The 13,605-nt window shown below is 29.4% G+C and overlaps 2 protein-coding genes and 3 pseudogenes across 4 annotated transcripts; 1 reads left to right on the top strand and 4 right to left on the bottom strand.

Annotated features, from left to right (window-relative positions):
- Window positions 1–37: 37 nt before the first annotated feature.
- On the bottom strand, window positions 38–3,991 carry LOC149889833 (uncharacterized). The gene is made up of 2 exons (XM_090084991.1): window positions 1,915–3,991; window positions 38–1,766 (listed from the first exon to the last, which is right to left on the bottom strand). The coding sequence occupies exons 1-2, from the start codon at window positions 3,418–3,420 to the stop codon at window positions 1,494–1,496; spliced, it is 1,779 nt and encodes a 592-aa protein (XP_089941117.1). The 5' UTR covers window positions 3,421–3,991; the 3' UTR covers window positions 38–1,493.
- Window positions 3,522–5,217, bottom strand: LOC149889832 (uncharacterized; annotated as a pseudogene).
- A 30-nt stretch (window positions 5,218–5,247) lies between these two features.
- Window positions 5,248–7,301, top strand: LOC149889831 (uncharacterized; annotated as a pseudogene). Its single transcript, XR_016451748.1, has one exon. The product of XR_016451748.1 is annotated as an uncharacterized LOC149889831 (transcript).
- A 398-nt stretch (window positions 7,302–7,699) lies between these two features.
- On the bottom strand, window positions 7,700–9,541 carry LOC149889830 (uncharacterized; annotated as a pseudogene). The gene is made up of 2 exons (XR_016451749.1): window positions 9,225–9,541; window positions 7,700–8,980 (listed from the first exon to the last, which is right to left on the bottom strand). The product of XR_016451749.1 is annotated as an uncharacterized LOC149889830 (transcript).
- A 1,205-nt stretch (window positions 9,542–10,746) lies between these two features.
- Window positions 10,747–13,600, bottom strand: LOC145183107 (small ribosomal subunit protein eS27-like). Its single transcript, XM_080058442.2, has 4 exons — window positions 13,481–13,600; window positions 12,995–13,103; window positions 11,030–11,140; window positions 10,747–10,945 (listed from the first exon to the last, which is right to left on the bottom strand). The coding sequence occupies exons 1-4, from the start codon at window positions 13,484–13,486 to the stop codon at window positions 10,917–10,919; spliced, it is 255 nt and encodes an 84-aa protein (XP_079914568.1). The 5' UTR covers window positions 13,487–13,600; the 3' UTR covers window positions 10,747–10,916.
- Between the last annotated feature and the right edge of the window lie 5 nt (window positions 13,601–13,605).

Here is a 13,605-nt window from a genome sequence, read left to right as displayed (position 1 = left end):
TATATATATATATATATATATATATATATATATATATATATATATATATAATGTAAGTGAGAAACCTCAAAAATTAACTTTGCTTATATGCTTACATATATATCTTTGTTGTTCAAATTTGTCTAATATTACGCATGCGCAGTTAGTCGTTTACAGTTTTCAAAAAGCGTTTTTTAAAGGTTTTTCTAAGGTCCCGCAAAAGTAATAAAAAAAAGTCTTATTAAAACTTTTATCAAACGTTTTAAAAACGTTTTACCAATATATTCGACGTTCAACCGACCATTAAACGTTTACTAAACGTTTGCAAAACGTTCCTGTGCCCACTGGGAAGAGCTTTGATCGCCCCGCCATCTTGAGAGACCAATTTTTTCTTCAATTTTTTTTTTTAAAAAGAAAAACCAACAACAATACTAACGCTATCCAGTTGTATTTTGAGATCGGTCGTGCCAACGTTTGTTACTTTAGTTATCATTTGATTTAACCCTTTCATGCACCAATTATTTTTCCATAACTAGGCACTTCACATGATTTTAATATCTTTATTATCTTTAGCCATAATTATTACCAAAATATGTGAAAAATATAGACGATTTCAAAATGAGTTCATTTTTTAAATTTGGATAATTGGTTCCCGAGTTATGACGATTTATGTACTGCCCAATAATGCCTGTTTCGGGTCGAAATTTGTGAAGTTTTTCTTAAGGATTTATGGCACCGAAATTAAAAATTTTATTTACTTTTCAATTGACATCGACGAGAAGACTAACAGTTGAGCAGAATTAATTAAGTATACTCATTCTATTTTTTTTTTTTTTTTTAATTAAAGGAATCAATGTATTCAATTATACAAATTCTTTTTGTGATATAGTTGGAGCAGGGGTTGTTTTTCCCTTTTAGGGCATATGGGTCAAGAGCTATAAAATCACCGTAAAAGTAATAAAAATTAACTTTAGTTAAGGAAAAAGAGCTTTTTTAATTGTCAGAGTCAACTAATTCATATAAATTTATGAAAATCTAGAAACTATATTGGAATCCCAGGGCTCGTTTCCCCCATTTGAGGTAAATGGGCCAAGAGCAACTAAATCTCTGTAAAAACCATATCAACTTTAATTAAAAAACAAGAGCCTTTTCAAACTATAAGAGTGAACAAATTCATAAATTTATGAAAATCCTAAAAATATCTAAGAATCCAAGGGCTTGTTTTCCCCATTTGGGTCAAAAGTAACAATTTCTAATTAAAAAGTATAAAAATTAACTTTTGTTTAAAAATAATATCTTTTCATCCTATAAGAGTGAACAAATTCATAAAAATTTATGAAAATCCTAAAAATATCTAAGAATCCAAGGGCTTGTTTTCCCCATTTGGGGCAATTCCCAATTTGGGTCAAAAGTAACAATTTCTAATTAAAAAGTATAAAAATTAACTTTTGTTTAAAAATAATATCTTTTCATCCTATAAGAGTAAACAAATTCATAAAAAATTTATGAAAATTCTAAAAATATGTAAGAATCCTAGGGCTCGTTTCCCCATTTGGGGCAATTGGGTCAAACAAAATACAATTTCTGTGAAAGCCGTAAAAAACAAGGGTTTTTTCTATTATTTTTTTATTATTAGAGTGAACATACTCATATACACTTATGAAAGTGAAGAAAATATGTAAGTGGGTCATAAGCAATAAAATCTCTGTGGAAACCATAAAAAACAACTTTAGTTGAAAACAAGAGCTTTTCCAAGCTTTAAAGCATTTCATAGTGTTCATATGCTCCTAAAAGTAAAATGTTAATAATAAATTTGATTATCATTAAAAATATATAATAGATTTATCTTTGTTTACATTTAAATAGTAGGATCTGAAATAACAATCACAAGATTTTAAACTAATAAATACTGAAAAAAAATATCAGTGATTATACCTTTTCTAACAAGATCATATCTCCTTTATCAAAGTCAGATAACAGTGGAAATGTGTAAATACTCCCAGCTTCTGATTCATAAATAACATCATATAATGTTTGCTTGATTTTTTTTCCGACTTCCGCTATTCTAACAACATCTGCTTTGCACCAAAAATACTCTTCTTCATCAACTTCTTTTATTTTATGAAGAACAACTCGCCCAACTAAACTACCTGGATCATCTAATAAAGTCGGTAAAAACTGGACCTTTTTTTGTCTTGCAAGATGTGACATTCTAGAATCCTTTAACTTTCTAAACAACTCTTCTTTTTGTTTCTTAATCAAGTCATTGCGTTGGCTTTTTTCTTTTAGTGTATTGTTCCTTTGTTCTGGTAGAGGCAAGTTGCATGTACGAATGATAGTTACCAAGTTTTCCATCAGCTCACTTGAATTTAAATCAATACGTTTATTTCCAGAAACTTTAGTTTTAAAAAACAGCTTCAATGAACATTTTGCTCCCATTACATAACGATAAAAATCTAATTGACTTCTAATAACTTGCTTCCTTAAAGTATTATTATCAATTTTTGAAGATTTATCTTCTGCTTCTTCTACTGTTAGCCAAACTTGTGATTTCAATTGAATAAGCACATTTACTATATTTGCTTTTTTTAGTGATGCTTTCTTTTCTGCATCTGCTTTGAGTTGCTGTTTTATTCTCAACATTGACATTTTCTTTGAAATTAACTCTACTTGTCGCTCTTTATACTTTAATTTCATTTTTTCAACACTATGAGAAGCTGTTTCAATTAAAATGTAACGCTCTTCTTCTGATTTTGCATCCAGCCATGCTAAGGTTTTGTTTCGGTACCACATAGTATATGCTTGAATTGTTTGAATTTTGGCATTTGGTTTAGTTCGAATAAGTAGATCCAGAATTGCAAAATCACTTTCTGAAGATTTGTTAGTCGTTGGTACATTTTCAGCAGCCTTTTGAACTTGATCATCTGAGTTCCAATATTTACCGCCTGAGAGCTGATCAATTGCTTGTCTTTCAAGTATTATTAGAAATGCATGGGAAATTATTTCTAATGACTGTTGCACCAAGACATCAAATTCTATATTGCCAGTATCCTGAAATAGTTTTTCATAAAGTTTATCTTTATGTATTTTAACATCTCTTGGGTCAAATACAGGTGTTGCATTGAGCATTGGAGAAGCATCTTTGCAAAGATCTGACAATTTCATTTTTAAACGAAATAAATACTTATTCATGCTAAGAATGTTTTTCTTTTCTTCAATAAGTCTCCAAAGAGGACCAGTAATAAGCTTATCAAAAATACCTAGTGCACGAGATTCAGCTAAAAATAATATATTTGATATATCTTCCTTAACTGCCTTCAGTAGATTATTAGGATTTGGCCATTGACACAAAAATTCTTTAATAGATTTAGAATGATAATACAGTGCAGCTCCATTATAAAACAAAATGTTAAATCTATTGCCTATAAAAGGAGGAAACATACACTTGTCTTCACCTTTTCCAATGAGAAAAGAATTGAAATATCCTGCCACACCAGCTTCATCACTACCTCGTTTGTGGAATGCTTTACATGCAGTGCGTATCAGTCTTGCAACCCCAGATTCAAAAGTTTTAAATGCAAAAGTGTTTTCATGAGCATCACTCAGAGCAATTTTTTCAAATGAATCCAGTACTTTATCTGTCTCAGTTGCAAAGTTTGTTATAAAAGATGTAGCTTGCAAAAAAAGTTTGACATATCCTTAAATTCATTTTTCTGTTCAATTGTTAAACTATCCCAATGTTCTATAACTTTTGGTAACAATAGCTCCCTCATTTCTTTGAACTTACTGTTAAACAGTGGATTGACAGAACCTAAATCTGACATAGTTGTTTTGAATGAACAAATTAACTTTGCAAAGTTTTTTTCCCTGTCCTTTGTGTCTAGAATATCACAAATATCATATAACATTTCTGTTAAAGAACTCAAAATTAATGCAGCATCCCCAGAGGCCATTTCTGATAGTCCAAATGATAGCATTCTACCGCTTTTGGTAGTCAACTGAAAGTTTTGATAATGTCTGTAATATTTGGTTGTTCCATCTCCATGTAAACAGTTTCCTGTGTCTTTTTCAATATTGTGTAACATTTCTTCTGATACTTGAAGCTGTGCAAGAATTAAAGCTTCTGACATAAATCTAGATCTTGTACCTAATGAGGGAAGTTTTGTAATTCCTTTTTTTGCAAGTTTCTTTAAAACAATTTTAATAACATCATTGACCTTGTTCATACTGACATTTAATGATAACAGCTCCATGATAACTTCTCGAATATCATTCGAATAACGTCCTCTTTCAAATGTTACAATTTCCTCATCTTCCAACAATTCTAAAAGACCATTTAAATAAATATTTTCTTTGTTTAATGAATCAACTTTTGCACTAAGTTCTTTAACTTCCGACTTTAAAAAAGTGAGATTTTCAATTGACGAGAAGGAAATTGTTTCCTTTGTTTTACTAAAATTATTTTTTACACGACTTAATTTCTTTTTGAGGTTTCTTTTTTCTTGACTCAACATTTCAATTTTTGCATTACTATTTTCTAGCATTTGATTAAGGTTATTGAATTCCATATTTAAAGTTTGAGATTGTTTTTCAAATTGTGCTTTTAATGCATCAATTTCTTTTTCTTGTTTTTTCAACTTTATATCTCGATAAACAATCTTCTTGTTTAAATTTCAAATTTTGTTTGTTTTATTCTTTAGTTTCAATGTGGTAAACTTTTTTTCTAGACTCAACAGGCTTTTGTTTGTTGCTGTATATAGTGCTTTACACTGGATGGCTTGTCTTACAAATTCTAATTTCTCTCCATTTCTGGTTTTTACAGCTAATTTAAGTTGTTTTTTTTCACTTTCAAGACCATTCAACTGGTTACAGTAGTATTCAGAAACTTTTTTAAAACTGTCGATTTCTTCAACTTTGCGCTTTAGAGTTTTATTTTTGATTTTGAGATGTAGGTCTTTCACAAGATTTTTTTCTTTTTCAGATGACGTTGATTGTAAAAATGGTTGAACATTTGTTTCACATAATGGTGGTATAAAATTTAAAAGCAAAAATTCTTCTTTCTTTTTTTTAGTGAGCAACCTAACTTTTTGAATCACTTTTTGTTTTCGAAAACAAAGTAAGGTCATTTTTAGCAATTTGGAAACTGGAAAAAAAGTGTTGTCTAAAAACTGTGCACACATTGGCTAAGCTTTTGTCTTCTAAATTTTGATACCAGAAATACAGATCTCTATTCTGCATTTCAAACAGCTAGATATAAAAAACTAATTATATATCAAAGTCACATAAATAAGCGCTTACTAAATATCCATGTAGATAACTATATAGACCAATTTCAAGTGACGTATAAGCAAAATGTAAACAATAAGCGCGCGGATACTGGCAGGCAAAACAAAATTAAAATAGCGGTTAAACTATAGTCAACATTTACTTTTACTCGATAAACATAACTATTTAAAATATTAAAATCAATTATCAATAAATAAAAAATGAATATTTCAAACCCAATTGAAGTAAATCCAGAAAACTTTAATGAAAGTGTTTGGAAGAAAGACATTACAAAGTTGCCTGACATTACTTGGAGAGACGTTTTAATATTTCTCATAGACACTCCTAGTGAAAATACCAAAGCATATAAATCATTGGAGGCATATAAAACATATTTTTTGTGTGACCATGTGCAAGATTGTTGGTATGCTCCCAGCATCAACGAAGATTATTGTTTTATAAAAACTAAGGTTATATTTTATTTTTTTATTTATTACTTTAGAGACAACAAGTACAAGGTTTATAGTTGAAATAAACATAATCAGTTAATAATTCTTTATTTAGGTTCTTCCAAGCCAGCGATTCAGCATAAAAAGTTCCATGTATGATGTATGGGTTTGTCTTCACAAAGATGGGTGGGTTAAAAAAAGCAGCTGCACTTGTCCAGTGGGACTAGGTTCAGCTTGCTCACATATTGCAGCTCTACTTTCTAAACTTGAGGCTGCTGTGCACCACCGTTTAAATAGAGAAGATGCGTCAACAAGTCAGCTTTGTTCATGGAATGCCTCAAAGCGCAGTGTTAATGCAGCACCATTAAGTGCTATGATTTTTAGCAAAAATAAAAAAAGAGGACAGTTACCCTCATTTAATGATCTTGCATTAAAAAAAAAAACGAAAAGTATAAGAGCATCAACTATGTTTAAATTAAATGGGAATTATTCATATATTGACCCATCATTTTGCATATCAGTCAGCGACTTTAACACTTTACGCCAATCCAATCCTAAATCTGTTATATTTACCAGCTTAGATAGTAATAGCCATCATAAATCAAGTGATACTGAGTCAGGTTCTGAAGATGAGATAAGTTGTTTACCAGAACCTATAACTAGCTTGTTTGATCCTAGTTGCAAAGATCTATCTCAGTTTGAGCTTTTAAAACACTCTAAACAACTTTATGATGACTTTAGTCAAACTTATTTTGAAAAACAATACGATCAACTTGCCAAAGTAACATATCAACAAAATCTATCATCAGCTTGGCAGGTTCACCGGGCAGGAAGAATTACAGCTTCAATATGTTTTAATGTATTTCACACAAATAAATTTGTTCTCAGTGAATCTCTTATCCAAGAAATCATGCAATATAAAAAAGATTTTTATAGCAAATTTACACAATACGGTAAGAAAATGGAAAATTGTGCCAAAAATACATTTTATGAGGTCCAGTTAAAGAAGCACAGCAATTTTTCGTTTATTAACTCTGGTTTTTATGTTATGGCTGATATGCCTTTTTTGGGAGCTTCTCCTGATGGAATATTTACCTGTTCTTGTCATGGAAAGGGTGTTTTAGAGATTAAATGCCCATATAATTATAAAAATGGTTTTATTAACTGGCAAAGTGATGAAAAATTTCCCCTTAATAGTAATGGTCTAAAATCAAATCACCCTTACTTTTTCCAGATGCAATTACAAAATGTTCGTTTGCAAAGTTAACTTTGGTGAGTTTTTTATGTGGTCCCCAGTTGAGCAAAACAAGTATTTACAGTGTACTGTACAGCGTGATAATGATTTTCTTAAAATAGTTGTTAATGTTTTGGCTAAATATTTCTTCAATGCTATTTTACCAGAAATTGTCAGCAGAAAAAGAGACGAAGGCTTTCAACATAGAAAACAGTATTGTTTTTGCATGAAACCTGAATTTGGTCTCATGATTTCATGCAGTAATGCAAGTTGTTCCAAAAAATGGTTTCATTACTCATGTGTATATGTTACAAGGAAACCAAGAGGTTCCTGGTTCTGTCCTCAATGCAGGAGTTAATTACTATATTTTTTTATTAAAAGTACCATTTAGTAATAACTAATATTTATGTTATGATAATGTATTCATATTATATTTTTATTAGATATAGTAATATAACACAATAGAAGAATGTAATATTTAATAAAATAAGCTATTTATACAAACAGTATGCACCTTTTGATTCTTAATTACCCACTGCAAAATGCCTAAGGCTTGTAACATATTTGCAAGGTAAACAGCTCTACAACATTATTTGCTGTATGAATCATTAGTTGGGCTCTGTGATGTTAACACAACCCAAAGGTTCCTTAGGCTTTTATATAGATAAAATAAAACTACCCTTAGCTGTATATAAATACAGTTTATGTAAATATTCTTACGCAAAATGTAAATAGATTTATCAATAACATTGATAAAGACAGAAAGATGTGGTTTATTAGGTTGTTTTTTTATCTAATTTAGATTTCATACAATTCTGCAAAATATCATTGTATCACTTTATAATGCCTTTGTTTAAATTCACAAGGGCCGATATTACAACCATTATATCATCTAACAGATCAATTTGTCTGATCGGCACAGTGGTTTGTAAAATTCTAAATTGTTTGACTCTGCCAATAATGCGTTCAACATGTATTCTGACATTTGACAGTTGCCTTGAAGTTTCAACTTCTTGTGGACTAAATTGTGGTTTTCCTTTTAAAAATGCTGGATGTAAAGGTTTGCTCCTTTCTCTGCAAGCTCATCTTTAATGAGGAATCCCCTATCTGCTAAAATGCAATCTCCAAAATTCATATATATTCATATATATGGACTGATCCCGATTAAGTATTTTACTGTATTGTGGTGTTTATAATTTGACCATGATTGAGCACGAGTTGTTAGATTTGATGGTCTTTCAATAAAAATCTCATAGCAGTCAATTATGCATACACAGTTTCTAAACTTCTTCATAAAACACTCTGGCAGGTTACTTCTTATTACACATTTACTAGGCCATTTTATTAAGGGTTGTAAGCAAATGGCTAGTACTGGTAACCAATTTCTCAAAATTCTGGATATTACACTTTCACAGACACTAAAACGAAATGCAACATCTTTATTCAACAACCCAAGTCGCAACTTTATAAGTATAACTAACAAATGGTTTTCTTTTGATAAACGAGATGAACAAAGCTTTATATCATTTGTCCTTGTTAATAAAGAAAGAATCCATACAAATGTTGCCATATTTGGTAGCCCTGTAAAAAAATTTAAATGAGCATTGTTTTTTTTTATATTTTCAATGCTGAAAATCAAATCCCTTTTTTTAAGTTCTTCATTTTCTTGTCTTAAAATATAAACTTCCATGTTCCTATCACGTAATTCCATGACTAATTTTTGATTTTCCTCTTTTAATAACTCTTCCATGCTCAAATCACATTAGATAAACACTTTTAAACAACACAGATTCTTCTGTGCTATTTCCAGAAAACTCCTCGTTTTCAGAAAACATAGATTCTTCAATAGCAATATTTTTTGTATAGCATTCTTCAGTTTTAACATATGCTGATTTTTCATTTAAAATATTATCTCCTGAAAATGATTTTTGTTTCTTTTCTCTTGATTGGTATCTTTGATATCGCTGCAATCGTTTATGACCTAAACTATTGGGTTTGTACATAAAAACTGAAGGTACATAATCTGGATGATTGGGTTCATCAGATCGTTTACCTATAAATAATATAAAATGAACATTATTATGTTACAATGATATAGCTTTGAGAGAACACATGATTACAAAAAGCTGTATAATGCAAACTAAAGTTGAGCTAGTGATCACTATAAATACTGTTGACTGTATACCTCAAACATTTTTAATAATACTATTTGTGTTAATTTTACCATTGCACTCACACTTAGATATAAATATAAAAAATTGTTGAATAAAAATGAACAAATCGGAGCTAAAAATGACCTGAAACAAAGTGTTTGCTGCATACACGAGCATTTTTTATCATCTTATCAGGCCAGTTTTCTCTATGAAGAGCATTCAGCCAAAGTTGTCGTCTGTTAAATTCTTTTGTGGAATGACCATTTGGAATGCGGTAAAAACTTAAAAACTTTGTAAAACTTCTTCTACTTGTACATCCTACTACACAGCAACTATCAGGCATTTTTTTAAAATAACTTACAAACGTATCTAGAGCTGTAATTTTAGGTCAAAAAATAATAAAATGCAAGGTTCCTAAATGTTTATTGGAGAATGTTTATATTTTTTGCCTGCCAGTTTAGTGCGCATGTCCACGGGATTGAATATTTTGTAAACATTTGAAATTGGTCTATAGGTTAAACGGAATACCATAATGGCGTCTAGGAAAAGATCGAAAAACTGATGGAAAGTGTATTTTTTAAATTGATAAGTCCAGATATAAAAACCAAATGGTTATAAAAACTATTATCAAATACTATTGTATAATAAGCTTAATATTCTTTTTTGAGGTGCTAGAATGCCAAAAAAGCAATGTAAGTCAGCATATTTACTTGTCAAAATGTGTAAATTAACATAACTATGAAGAAAACGACTTGAAAAATTTTCTGGCATCTTTTTTAAGGAACTTCAAAGAATGAACTTCACAGAACAACATTTTTATTTAACATTTGCTAAAGGTATACAACGGGCAATTTGGTTTGAAATTAGATAGCTAGCCGAAAAAATCGCGTTTATTTATATGATGAACTTGCGACACGGAAAAAGTCACGTGACTGAAGTCCCTACCATAACTAACATAACCCATAAAAGATAATCTACAAAATGACAGCGGTACTATGAAATGTTTAAGTAGACTTTTTCTACAGCTTTTTTAAACTCTCATTTTTAAAATATTGTTTTCAATCAGTTAGAATGCACCATTTGAATTGGGGAAGTTTAGTTTAATTTGTTGTTATAAAACAATCCACCGCATGAAAGGGTTAACGACTAAGAGCTTTCTCGCAAGACTTTCAGCAGGACCCAACTATGCAGATCTAGACAATTTACTTGGCCTACGACGATATAGAAGACACTTTCTCGCAGAATGTTTGAATGTAGATACTTGATTCGGGTAGATATTTAGAGGAATTCAGGGTATTAATAATACTGTTTAAGGTACATACTCAGGGGACGCAGAATCGAAACCGCTCAAAAGAACAGCCTGAATGTAATTCAAGAATTCATGAAAATATTTATTTTAGGCGTACTAATTTAATTGTTAATGCCCATTAAAAGGTATCTTTAATTTTTACATTTTTAACAAAATGCCCCGTTAAAAACGTCAAAAAGTACGTCCACGTTAGCAAGGGGAGGGGGAAGGGTAAGAGTAACTAACGAGAAGAATAATCACTAACCTTCCAAAAACTACATCATTAGAATATTTCATTACGATTTTTTTTAACGACCCTTTTTATTTTAGTAGTGATAACTCCTTTAAATCTATTTTTATACAATAATAACTTCAGTATCAGGTGACCAACAGAAGATATTTAATACCATAGTTTTGGTTATTTTTACACTCCATTGATATTACTAAGTTATTTGCTTTATACACATTGATTTACAAACTTTGAATTTATACGCACTTTACTATTTAAATTACCATCACCAGGGTATACTATCTTCAAGTCATACTGCTTATTGAGCCTTCTTTCGGAATGAACAGCCTAAATAAGAAAAGGATAATTGATTATAAACTTTAATGTACTTCAATCCTGTTTATTAATTGAGAAACTATTAAAGTCTATTACCTTCTGTTAATCTTGCACGTCCACCTGTTGGCTGACACAGGACAGTTGAACAGCTAACACACAAGACAACTGTTTGAGCATGACTGAACACTGTAGTAATTTTATAGCAACCTAGGTAAATTAAATGCATAAAAATCCTGATAGTTTAAAATACAGCCACATAAAAACAATTTTCACATTTAAAAGCCACACTTTCATCTACATATTTTTAGTTTCTTATTGAAAATTTAAGATTTTCAAAGTTAAATTATTTTAAAAATAGAAGACACTATGTTGTACTAAGAGAACTGAATTTATTTTTACTCTAAATGTGAATTTTAAAAGAATTCAAGGCGCTTGTCTGGTTCTAACCCTCACCCATTTCACACCTAGATTAAAAAGTTGACTTAACTGAGCATTTTAATTTATACATACACTATAATTTTATATGACCATTTCCTATAGAAACTATGCTACTTTTAACTTTATTTTGGAACTTGAAATCAATTATATATATCAAAATTGCTAAAGATATTAATCTGGTTTGTAGGGATCATAACGATTTATTAAGAACAAATGGGTTGAATAATATTTTTCTCCACCTATTAAATTGTAACAGGAACTAGCACAGTAATAAAAAGTTCACTTACAACTAATGGTAAAACCATAGTGCAGAATTATGTTTAAATACAAAGGTAGTGCGCAAAAGCATTCTTTTTGGCAGAAATTTTTCAATTAGACATTTGTAAGTGTCAAAGACTAAAACAAAAACAATTATGACGATAAATTTAATTAAATGCTGCTGATTGCAGTGTCAGTATCGAAGTTTATAAATTCTCAATGTGAACTAACTTTGTGATATCAAAAATGTTAAATTCTTTTTAAAGTTTGATTTAAAGTTTTTTCAGAGAGGTGGTTGAAAACTAGAGAAAAAATAAAACAAAGAACTAAATACTTTATTTTCTTTGTTGAACCCTTATAGTTGGTCTGGTGAAATAATTATTCACTACTGCAAATAAGGTTTTTAAGCAATAGAATTACTATTGATGAGTAAAAACTGATTCCAAAAAGATTGCATTTTGAAGTAACTATTGGAAAACTCCTCAGTAAAAATGCTCATCATGATAAATAAGGCAAAGCTGAAAAGCATCATTGGAGTCAACAAATAGAACAGCAATAGAATTTTTTTTTTTTATAGATAAATCTACATAGTATGTTATAATTGAGTCAAGTTTAAGATATTATAAATTTTGGTAATGCTACAGTTGAGTGGCCTAAAATAGTTTTACTTTTTAGCTTTAAAAATACAGTGGAGAGAAATGCACTTAATTAGAATAGTAGGATTCATGCATTAGTGATTTTAAAGGTGAATTAAAACTTGGAACTTAATAGCTGAATAAAAATAGTGCATTATGCTTGATTTTCAATTAACATTTATTTATTATTATACTGTTATATATAATAATATTTCTATATAAAATTATCAGGGAAATACTTGTTTTAAGTCTTGTTTACTTGTTTTTTGTTTTAAGTTTTTTTTTTGTTTTAAAAAATCAATTTAATATAGTTGTGTATTAATTAAGATTACTAAATATTATAATTACCTACATGCTTCTTTAGACAACAAAATATCATAAAAATAACCTATTTACAAAAGAAAAAGCTTTTTAAAAGTACAAAATTCTGATATTAAAAAAAAAAGAATACTTTGAAACTTATGTACTTTGCTTTTAATAAATATTCCAAAGTGTTTTTTAAAGTCTCTATAAATAAGATCACAAAAAATACATAAAGAAAATTATTTTAAGCCACTTAACTGTACCATTACCATATATTTTAATGTTCTTGTATTAAATATTAGTTAAAAACCAATTTAAGTATAATTTTTCAGTTGAAAAATAGATTCCAGACTTATATTAGCAAATACAACCATTATATACACTTTTACAGAGCTGCATATAGGCTCTAAATTGAATTTTCTCTTACCTGGACATTTCACATCCATGAAATAAGAGTTAGGAGAAGGAACTAATCTACTGAACTTATGTTTTCGTCTTTCTTCTTCGAGGGAAGGGTGCAACAAGTCTTTAAAGAGCTAGAATGTAAATGTATATTATCTTAACAAATAGCTTTGGTGGTTTCAAAATCAAAAACAGTTAACAGACCATGGATAACAAAAAATATAACTATATTTTTTTGATATAACTATATAACTATATAAAAATGTAACTATATACTTATATCTTATAGACTGTTTATATATTACTCATTTAGTCAACCTACAGAATGTTTATGTAATACTCATTTTAACACGGGTAGACAGTGCTATTATCGTAGTAAAAATTTTGGTAATATATTTTAAAATAGAAAAAAAGTAAATGTCAATGAAGGAGAATGAAATCAGAATTTTTCAATTAAGAACTGTATTTTTAAAATTATTATCTCAACTTCATTAAAACAAATGTCACGTACAGGCATTCTAGATGCTCGTCTTTCTCACTTGTCCATTTACTGTAAAAGAAGTCTGGTAACGAACATAGAGAAAATTTATACAGCTCGCTAAAAAAGACCCGGATGATTGCACCATGCGTGTGTAA

The sequence above is a fragment of the Hydra viridissima genome, unplaced genomic scaffold (assembly GCF_058129835.1).
Source record: "Hydra viridissima isolate aposymbiotic clone 2 unplaced genomic scaffold, HvirCarnegie_v1 scaffold_4, whole genome shotgun sequence".
NCBI classification, from domain to species: domain Eukaryota; kingdom Metazoa; phylum Cnidaria; class Hydrozoa; order Anthoathecata; family Hydridae; genus Hydra; species Hydra viridissima.
This window is presented reverse-complemented; position numbering and strand designations above follow the sequence as displayed.